Source organism: Penicillium waksmanii (genome assembly GCF_028829765.1).
Source record: "Penicillium waksmanii strain IBT 27052 chromosome Unknown utg000002l:1.0-3326099.0:1.0-3328782.0, whole genome shotgun sequence".
NCBI classification, from domain to species: domain Eukaryota; kingdom Fungi; phylum Ascomycota; class Eurotiomycetes; order Eurotiales; family Aspergillaceae; genus Penicillium; species Penicillium waksmanii.
In genome coordinates, this window is record NW_026643249.1 from 546910 (window position 1) to 557293 (window position 10384).

At 45.7% G+C, this 10384-nt stretch overlaps 4 protein-coding genes across 4 annotated transcripts; 2 read left to right on the top strand and 2 right to left on the bottom strand.

Annotated features, from left to right (window-relative positions):
• Positions 1–1256: 1256 nt before the first annotated feature.
• N7481_001871 (uncharacterized protein) lies at positions 1257–2087 on the top strand (the record flags this gene model as incomplete). Its single annotated transcript, XM_057261090.1, has 1 exon — positions 1257–2087. One exon carries the CDS (start codon positions 1257–1259, stop codon positions 2085–2087), a length of 831 nt encoding a protein of 276 aa, XP_057126022.1.
• A 269-nt stretch (positions 2088–2356) lies between these two features.
• Positions 2357–3242, bottom strand: N7481_001872 (putative isochorismatase family hydrolase; the record flags this gene model as incomplete). Its single annotated transcript, XM_057261091.1, has 4 exons — positions 2357–2447; positions 2505–2724; positions 2788–3100; positions 3156–3242. 4 exons carry the CDS (start codon positions 3240–3242, stop codon positions 2357–2359), a joined length of 711 nt encoding a protein of 236 aa, XP_057126023.1.
• Positions 3243–4868: 1626 nt separating this feature from the next.
• N7481_001873 (uncharacterized protein) lies at positions 4869–6158 on the bottom strand (the record flags this gene model as incomplete). Its single annotated transcript, XM_057261092.1, has 8 exons — positions 4869–4920; positions 4985–5121; positions 5198–5373; positions 5439–5507; positions 5563–5616; positions 5670–5770; positions 5827–5916; positions 5974–6158. The coding sequence occupies 8 exons, from the start codon at positions 6156–6158 to the stop codon at positions 4869–4871; spliced, it is 864 nt and encodes a 287-aa protein (XP_057126024.1).
• Positions 6159–7996: 1838 nt separating this feature from the next.
• N7481_001874 (cytochrome P450) lies at positions 7997–9683 on the top strand (the record flags this gene model as incomplete). Its single annotated transcript, XM_057261093.1, has 2 exons — positions 7997–8353; positions 8454–9683. Coding segments are annotated over 2 exons (1587 nt in total), but the record flags the coding sequence as incomplete, so codon positions are not given.
• Positions 9684–10384: the final 701 nt, after the last annotated feature.

The window sequence follows — 10384 nt, forward strand, 5'->3', positions numbered from 1 at the left end:
TCGATTAAGCGACCGTATGAGCGTTTTAATACTGCAAAACATCCAATATCGAGTGGTTGTAGAAGATGTGATGAATACGATGGTATGCAAATTGGTATAATATTGTTTTCCTCGCAGATTTGATCGAATTGAGGTGTCAAATGACTACTGTGACCATCAAGAATCAATAGTCGATATTTACCTTGTATACGTGTAGTTGTTGCTGGAATAAATAGTTTTTGTAGCCATCGTATACCAATTTCATCGGTTGTCCAACCATTTAGTGATGTTTCGATTCGCCAATCGCTTGGGAGGTCGTCAAACCAGCTTGCAATATAGTTTTTGCCTTTGAAGATTATACACGGCGGAAGCAAATAGCCAGTTGCCGATATAGATTCGATTGATGTTACCCACTCCCGATTTCCTGGTTGTAGAAGAGGTTTCCGACCGTAGAAATCTCTACGTGTAACTACCCTGGCAGTAGATATAAGGCCCATTGCGAATCCAGTTTCATCAAAGTTGTAGATATCCTCGTTTTGAATCCCGTTTTCCTCAATCGTGCGTTGTACTAATCGAAACCATTCGCGTAGGCTTGCTGGGTCTTCATTTTGAGCACGCTGATAGTCATAACGCCTTGAATATCGTGTACGAAGCTCTGATCGGCGTTGAATATAACGTGTAACCCAGTTATCGCCAACAGTAGATATCACACGATCACCACGCTTTGCTAGTAGAAGATTTGCCATATTAGCGATAGCCAAAGGCCTAGGCGATGCGCCACGTAGATCAAGTGAGAGAATCCACTTGCAAAGTAAATCCTCTTCTTCTTGTGTAAGCTTGTTCAACGCTGATCGTTTCTCCTGCTGATTTGGCACGCCTTTGATTCTGTCGTGTAGTGTAGTGATCGGCACGTTGTAGATCGCTGCTGCTTTGCGTAGGGAGGTCACTGAGCGATCCTGTATAGCTTTGATAGCTAGTAGGATCCTACCTTCCCTATTTGGCGACTTTGAGCGCTTTTCAGAGCGTTTGGGTGGCATTGTGTGTGGTGGAAAGTCGTAGGTGACGCGTGAGGAGCGCGTTTTTGATGGGGTGTTCGGAATACTAGTGTGTTCGGAATACTAGTGAAATACGTTATTTGGTCGTTCTAGATAGCTTCGGGTAGCCTTATCCCCATCACCACCTTTGTCTCATCTCTCACTCCATCTTTCTCATCTCATCTCGTTCGAAACTAGCCAAGGGTCAAGGTCACCCGGATCAAAATAACACAGACAGCTATCATGGAATTTCCTCCACCTCACATCCAACCTTCTCAATCGTCGCACACGCATACGGTGATACTGCTTCATGGTCGAGGAAGTGATGGTGAAGAGTTTGCCGAGGAATTTTTCTCTTCAGCAACTTCAAAGGGCAAAAGCTTGGCCTCTTGTCTACCTTCCTATCGTTGGGTTTTTCCAACCTCACGCGACCGATGGACTACTAGGTTTGAAGAAGACATGTGCTCCTGGTTCGATGCTTACTCGCTGGATGATATTCAGGAAAGACAGGAGCTTCAGAAAGACGGTCTCAAAGAGTCAGTCTTACACATTGTCGATATTATCGAAAGGGAAGCTAAGCTGCTTGATGGGCGGTTTTCCGACATCTATCTCGGAGGTATCAGTCAGGGAATGGCAACCTCTGTGTGGGCATTTTTTGCCGCAATCGGACTAGGAAAGATCCAGGAGCCACTGGGTGGCTTGCTAGGATTTTGTGGCTGGTTACCATTTGCCCAGCAGCTCGAGACTTTGCTATCAGAACCCGCCGTCAGTGCCTCCCAGAGTTACCCGATCCAGCATGAAATATCATCGTTCTTCTTTTCCCAAATTGCGGGCGATCGAACCTTTCAAATTACCCAGGCACCGGACAGTTCCATCTTATCTACTCCGGTCTTCTTAAGCCACGGAATAGATGATGTGTGGGTATCTGTGGAACTCGGCCGACAAGCGTCTCAAATTCTACACAAAATCATGGCACACGTTGAGTGGCACGAGTTCACTGGAGCGGAGAGTGACGGTCATTGGGTTAAGGAGCCTGAAGGATTTGATCAGATCCTCCTGTTCCTTGGGGCCTGATTCGCCCAAATTCGAGAAGAGGCTATCGGGGGATGGGGCTACAATCAAAGACAGGACTCCACAGAACATTTTATTCGGTACTCTTTTAACTATGCTAATGATGTGGCCTCGCAAACGGCACTATTAGCCTCGCAAACGGCATACCTGGACAAAAATTATTCTCTCTAAACATCATCCCTTTTCTCGACAACTATGTTGACCTTGGTTCTCCTCGATACAAAATCGTGCTCCCCTTCCTCCTCCTCCTCCACCCTAATAATATCAGCGCTTTAGATCAGACCCAACTCAACGGTAGCCAGAGTTCCGTTCTGTAGAGCACCAGCGTGGTGACGAGCAACAAGACCGTAGGCGAATTGGTACCTTCACTGCGAATTAGCAAACGCATAGAGTGGCAAAGTATCTAGATGGTAAACTCACTTGTCAAGGTATGGCAGAAGCTCAGTCAGACCAGGGGTCTTCCTCCAGTCCCGCATCAAGTCACAAACAATGCCAAATAGTCCCATCAGAGTAACACCGGCGCGTTCCATACGGCGGTTCGCATCCTCAGCAAGACGGGTGTCAAAGGTACCGCTAGCGTCGGTGTTGGCGTAGACTTCATACCCCTCATCAATCAGGGAAAGGGCCAGGAATGCAGTACCTAGTTGATTGGTGAGTATTGTGGAAATATCAAGAAGAGTCTCATAGCATAGCATAAACTTACAAACTTCAGTCACAATTCCACCAATAATCAACTGCTTCTTGCCGGTAGCCTTGACAGCAGCCCGGAATTCGGCATTGTCCCAAGCATTGACCTCACCCTGGCGGCGGACAAAAGTAGCGTTGGGGTGCATCTCCATGATTTCCTTGATCATGAGGCCGTTAGGACCCGCGTCAGAGGAAGTAGTCAAGACGGTTGGCAGGTTGAAGACATTTCCAAGAGCGGCATGGCCCAGCATGTTGTTGCGGAAGTCGTTGGTGCTGAAGTCACGGACGACTTGGGAAAGACCAACTTGGTGATCAATCACCAGCAGAGCCTGATGTATACTGGTTAGGTCTGAAAGTCTCATGGAGGGTATGCCAAAAACGCACAGCATTGTCCTTGTCAAGTCTGTTCCATGCCTGAACCGGGGCAGTGATAGCCAACAGGAAGGCAGGGATTGCACTGGAGAAACGCATCTTGAGAGAGTTGTCGGAGATAGATGTCGGATGGAGTAGAACGAAGACTGTTTGATACTCTGGTTTTGAATCTGGACTTTTCTTCCGGGAATAATGGCCTTTTTATACTCACCTCCGAGCTTGTGAGTCTATACACATCCCGATGATACAAACTAGATATGGATCAATAATATTGACCAAGCCCTTAGTAACAACCGACCTGCTTAGTGCTGATTTCCGGTGTTCATTTTTGCATCTAGTTCATGCTCTCATACTCTATGGCGGCCTTGGCCTGCAGATACAGCAGTGGGGCAATAGCACGTGTTTCGAATTGAGAACTATTGCAATATCTTGACCAAGCACTTTGAAATCCCCAATGAGATCCATTTTCCTAATCCGTCTCCCTCACGTATTAGACACACCTGGGCATAGAGCAAATGAAGATTTCGGGTTGAGACCTCCATGGATATATTTCGTCTCAACAACTTGAACACTCGAAGAATACTAGCTGATAGGATTCCTTTTCCTCCTGAGATTTTCCCTGATTGGCTTGGAATGCTGACTATCTCATGGCTTAGAATAGAAGTACAGGGGTCGCGGTTTGCAAGGTGAAGCGGCCAAAATTAATACGCGCATTGCAGTTCCTATTCGCCACCACACAAGCCACAATAGATACGAAAGGCAAAACATCTCGATGAGACAAATTGGCGGGCTTATTGGTCGGTCTAGCATCCCTAACCGAAGCTGTCAACTACAGGACTTCATTTTAGCTTAATTAGTGACTGACAAACTATAAGCTAAGGATACCGTCAGCATGCACGTCAACCCGAACGTAAAGCCAACGGCGGTGACTGAAAGGCACTTGGCCGAGATCGGGAGGATTATCCAGCAATAGGAGCTCTCGATTTTGCGCCACGTGCCCCACTTGTGCCTTAATTAGCATCAAATCCAGGCTCGGTGTTACACTATGCCCTTCTGCAGATGCGATCTTTGCGCCAGTTCACCGCTGGACGCCATCGTCCCGGCAGGGATCTCTGCGAATATCAGATATCATCGGCTAAATCGCAGAAAGAATCATCCAGGCCAATAGAAAACCAGAGAAAGGCGGAGGTTAGAGACCTTTGCCCAACAGACCCTGCTTACTCCTGATTACTATGTAATCCATCAGCGGCTTGGCGTTGGAGTTGAGGTCTTGGCAGGTCCTCACTTCTCAAATAAAAAGTTCCTAGAGTACATTCTAGCACAGCTCGAAGACACAAGTCATGTCAAAAAGACGAATATTAGATTCTGTGTCTGTCCACGCACGGGTGGCAATATGTTGATAGGTTGAACTCTTCGAGACAGATGAGCTCGCAGCTAACTTCAATAATTATGAGTTACAAATTAATAACTAATTATTCCAAGATTTGATGAAGACCAATAACTACTTTTCGTGAAGCAAAAAGGTAGTATAATGATTGTTGAAAATTGCGTACGACCTGAGTGTAACGAAAATTGCTCGTCGGTTATTTCCGACAAAAACAGCATCCATATTCACTTACAGCCAGATCGAACGAAACCTAGCGTGTATTATATGCCAGAATAAAATCCCCCTCGGGTGAGTGTATTATCACTCGGGAGAGCCCCGGGGGCGTTGTTCAATTTCAATCATCCCTTGACATTGGTGTCGGAGCCAGACTCGAGATCCTGTGAGCAGTTTCTGAAAGGTTGTCAGAACGAAACTCTAAGGTTCGATTAGTTGATAAGAGGGCGATGACACTTACCCAGCGTTCGGACGGTTCCAAACCCCACTCAAATCTCCGACGGGCAAGGAGAGAGGAAATCCAACAGAGTCAAGGAGTTGTGCCGTCAAAAGATAGAACCCAAGCATACTGGCTAGGAATAGAGCAGCGCCGCTTCCCTGTTAATCTTAACGTTAGTTGTCATTCCGACCCAAATAAATCGATACCCAAAGAACAATAAGAGTAAGAACTTACCACTGTCAATCTATTACCAAGCACCTCGTTCTCTTTACCAAGCTGCCAATAAGCCGCAGCGAGGAGCGCGAAGACCAAAATGAGGGATGCGAAAATGACAACGTAGATGATATTTGTGCGCGTTGCACAAATCGTATAAATTAGCATCAATAATCCCATGAAGATAAAGAAGTATGCTAGAAATAAAGTGTTAGAAAAACAGATATATATAGTATCAGTTCAAGTAATGGTAGTAACAAACCAAATGTATTGACAAATCCAGGGCTGTGAAGGCCCGCTAGAGTGTTGGTTCCTTCTGGCGAGTAAGGGGCTTTTGTGAAAAACGATCAGAATTTGAAAAACCAAAGCATATTATTAGGGCATACCTGCGGAGTTAAAAGCAGGTGTTAGAGTTGCGCCAAATGCCAAACAAAATGCCCCTAATGCATGTCAGTACACGAAGTAACCATCTCGCGTTGATAGTCGAGCCTACCCAAATGTCCGAATACGACGGAAGAAAAGGTATTTCCAAGAATGAATTCGAGGATGCTTGATAGCACAAGGAGCAAACCTCCCATCAAAATTAGAACTCCGCTTTATGGTATAAATTAGGTTCTGGCTAACGTATCCAATGGGAGAGGCTGTCTTACGTGAACGCAGCGCCACCTCCACCGGCGCCCCTCCATGCCATCAAACAACAGGCAAGCGGGCTAGCTGTGAGCACAAAAGCGCCAAGTCCCCTATTTTTGCATATTAGCTTGTGCTATCCCGCGGTTTAATAGCTGAATATCGTGTACAGTGGAGTTGGGTTTCCCAAGCTCTTGGTCAGTGCAGTCTGACGATGCATCATGGGATTCAGATAAAGTCTCTCAAACTGCTCTGCGGAGAGAGTTATAGAGGTAGGGACCTGAGTTAAACGAGGCATGTTTCCAATCTCACTATGAGAGAACTTCGAATCTCCCCGGGTAATATCGCCGTCCATGCTGTGTACCTGAGCCTTGTTTCTATTGAGAAGGTAAAGAGGGGCTGGCTGAAAGATAGCTGCTTTTTAACACTAAAATTTGAAAAGAAAGGTGATCGCTTGAGAGCTTTTTCTGGTACGACCTACGGCGACCTTTATAATTATCCTACAGTGAACGTGTCATTATCTCAAACTTGAATAGCCATTGCTAAAAGTTTTTCGGAAGATAGCTCGGCATATCCGTGATGCAGATCCCCAGATTCTTTTTCCTTCAGAAAGTTAAAGATGTGCGGTAAGGGGATTCCGCTGCTCTTAATTTAATCCGTTGGGCGGGTCTAAAGCTTTAAATCTAGATCGGAAGAGAGGTCGGCAGATTTACGCAGATCTATGGTCTGGGTTCCCACATTCTGGGGTAAACTGGGGCAATTTAAGGTTTGTCTGCATTGAACCTTGTGCAATCGGCCTCCGCCTTGTATTCCGCTGTGCGAAGCTACCCGTTTGTGACTTCCGGCCCAGCTATTCGCCACCCGATCATCCTCATGTTTAATTATCCCGTATCCGGCGACATAGAATCCGGGTCCGGGATTTGCGGGGTTCACCTTGAAAGTAAGCTCCAGGTTGGTTGAAGGCGCAACGGAGGCATATCGTCACCGTCATCATTGGGGCTTTCGGAAGCCCAGTCGGCAGTTTTCCAAGCAGATTCCCCATGTGTCTTGAGATAAGACAAACGCCGGTGGCCGGTTGGTCATTTTATTGTTTTGTAACTGTACCAGAATCCATCTTCACTCAACTATCTCTAACGTCCTCGAAAGACCACGTTGATAGTTTTCAATGCGACAATTTACACCACAAGTGACCAACAAGAATATTTTGTAGAGGGTCCTTTAATTTTCTAGCAACCCGGGGCGTATTCCGGGGCGTGTTCCGAGGTTCCTAATCTTTTTAAAGAACCCTGCCCAAGTATAAAATCCTTCTTACCTTTCGGAGTTGGGACTCGGAATTCGAAATAAAAATTAACCCGTCCACATGAGACGGGGACTTTCACCAACCTTGGGGTTAGAACCTTGGAAGTCATCTAATATTACTAACCACTGGCAGTAGTAAGATTTGGGATTTAGCATGAGCACTGCCTAGTAGGCCCGGCACAGGCTAAATGTGATATATCACTGGCACTCGACGACCCCCGAGAATATTGAAAAGTGGAATTCTTAGGTACATATTGCTAGTCCGTTATATCAAAAATGATTAACTCATGCATCAAGGTGTAAGATATTGCTTTTAATACTACTGGTATTTGCTAGTACGGTGTTTTGAGATGTTCGAGTCGCTTGGATGCTTGGCTCGCATGTGGAATAGTTATGGAGTATTTATTATTGGTGCTCTGGACTGCCAATTCGGAGCTAACTAATTCATTGGCTCATCTTAAGCGATCGTTTTCCATTTGGTCTTGTTGTTTAGTAATGATTTCAAGATTTACGTACTTTTGCAATGCTGACTGCGTAGCGGGGACGTGACTAAAAAATGGCTGAAACGTGGATTATCCTCTGGGTATTTACATTATTTATATCGAGAAGTCCTCTTTTATGAACAGAATTCAGCCGTGATTATCTTCTCTTGCCTAGGTAATGCGTATGCGGTCTACTGTCTCGCTTGTCTTCGACCTCTCCGGCGTCGCCAGGGCCTAGTCGGCGCAGTATGTGCTCAAATGCCTAGGTCGATTCTCCCCTCTCCCGCGGTGATATGCGGGAACTCGTATGCAACTAAAACTCATGTCATTGCTCAATCAACCAACGCCCCTCAACACAACCCCGCACCGCCTGCTCTAGTTTCGCTGTCAAAGCAGCACATTATTAACAGAAAACTTTCCCACCGCAACCAGTTCAACTCTAAAAAGCCTCAGACCATTTTACTTTGTTCCACGAGAGATCAGAATGGACTATTTAAAATTATCCGGTTTGCTCATTGTAGCTTCTATAGCTATTCGTTTATTCTCCAATCGCTACAAACACGGACTTCGCGATATCCCGGGTCCCTATGTCGCAAAATATAGCCGATTATGGAAACTGCATAGCGTGTGGAAAGGCAATCACCAAGACGTTGCTATTAATCTTCATCATAGGCATGGTCCTTTGGTCCGTATTGGTCCAAAGCATATATCCGTCGGAGATCCAGAGGCGATTCCTGTTATCTATGGATTAAATAAAGGATTTACGAAGGTATGAAGTCAGCATAAAACCTTTTGAGAAAAGTCGACTTTAGTTCTCATGTCAGCTGGGACAAAGTTAACTGTCGACAAAATCATACTAATCGAAACAGACTGCGTTCTACCCTATCCAAAGCATTTCGTGGAACAAGGAATTCCAAATGAATTTGTTTTCCACTCGAGATGAGACACACCACCGAGAGCAAAAGCGAAATGTTGCCAATGCGTATAGCATGACCTCGCTTCTGGAGCTCGAGTCGGCAGTGGACTCGTGCTCGGATATATTCATTTCCCAGTTACGTCGGTTTGCTGATCGAAAGACGTCCGTTGACCTGGGAGCCTGGCTTCAATACTATGCATTTGATGTAGTTGGTGAATTCGTCTTTGCAAAAAAATTAGGCTTTCTCCAAGAAGGAAAAGATATTGACGGCATGATGGAGGCAATTCAAGGCATGCTGGTCTATGCCAGTCTATGTGGCCAAATTCCCGAGATGCACCCCCTACTCCTTGGAAACCCACTTTTTCCGATATTGATGCCTAGCATGGAAACTTGGAACCAGGTTCTTATGTTTACTTTGAAAGCCATGAACTCACGCTCCTCGATACGGCGTGATGGCGAGCTAGATAAAGACGAAAAGAACGGTGGAAAAGACATGATGTCAAAGTGGATGGCAGCTCATAATGCGGACCCCGAAAGGTTTTCTACAAGAGATGTTATCGTACACCTCTCGGGGAATGTGTTTGCAGGTTCGGATACTACCGCCATCGCACTCAGAGCAGTCATTTATTGCCTCTTGTGCAACCCACAAGCCATGACAAAGCTTCGAGCCGAGCTCGACGACGCGAATAATGAAGGCAAGCTGGGGAATCCAGTTTCATACCGAGAGTCTATGACGCATTTGCCTTACCTTGCTGCGGTTCTGAAAGAGGCCATGCGTCTCCATCCTTCCGTGGGTCTGATCTTGGAGCGAGAAGTCCCGAAGGAAGGGGCCGTCATTTGTGGAAAACGAATTCCAGGGGGAACCATTGTTGGTATCAACGCATGGGTTTTGCATCGAAATGCGGAGGTTTACCCTGAGCCTGACTCGTTTATTCCCGAACGCTGGCTGGCCAGTTCCCCGGAGAAATTGAAAGAGATGGAGCAGAGCTTTTTCAACTTTGGATATGGTCCGAGGACTTGCATTGGGAAAAATATTTCCTTGATGGAGATGCATAAGATTATTCCGCAACTACTGCGCGAATTTGAGATTCGCCTGCACGACCCATCGAAAGCTTGGAAAACGAAGAATGTCTGGTTTGTCCAGCAGGAAGGGCTGATATGTGACATTGTGAAAAGAACATGAAATTACTAGTAGCCCTTTGGTTGTGCCATCGGACATCTGTCATAAATGCATTCATGTTCAACACCGGTCAAGGAGGGTCTTCAATTTCAACGATATCAATCAATCCATGTTTTCCTTATGCCCGGTTCTGACAATACTACTGGTCCATAGGTAGTACTAGTATCTGGCAATGATTTGCAATGAGCTAATCATGACATACACACCTCGTATATGTAGAACTTCTTCGTCTACCCCCAGCGCGAATTTCAATCTTAGCTTCAATCGACGAAGAAGAAAAAATGCCTCGATTTCTCGTATGTTACCCTATTTAGGAACCAATGATACAGAAATGACTGTGGATTTAGGTCAAGTTCCGACCGTTTGTTAATGAGAACGAGCGACAGGAGTATGCACTTCATCAGTCGAAGTTTCTTGCTAGTGGTCTGTCATTCTAATTGATGCCAAATTCTCAGTTTCACATCCGAACTTGCGCAAAACGGAGGTCAACTGATTAGGACTCGTCGGCTTCGAAATGGATCAATGTTTGTTTCTCCCACGGGTATCAGTGTCGAGGGAGATTTACGGCTGATGCTTGATGTTGCAGATACGAGGTTCCTGACGGCAATCTTGACATACACAATTTTAGAACTAAAAAATTCGTTGATGTGTCGAGAAAAAAGAAGAATGAATGATATTGCTCCTCGAATTCGTAAATACATACT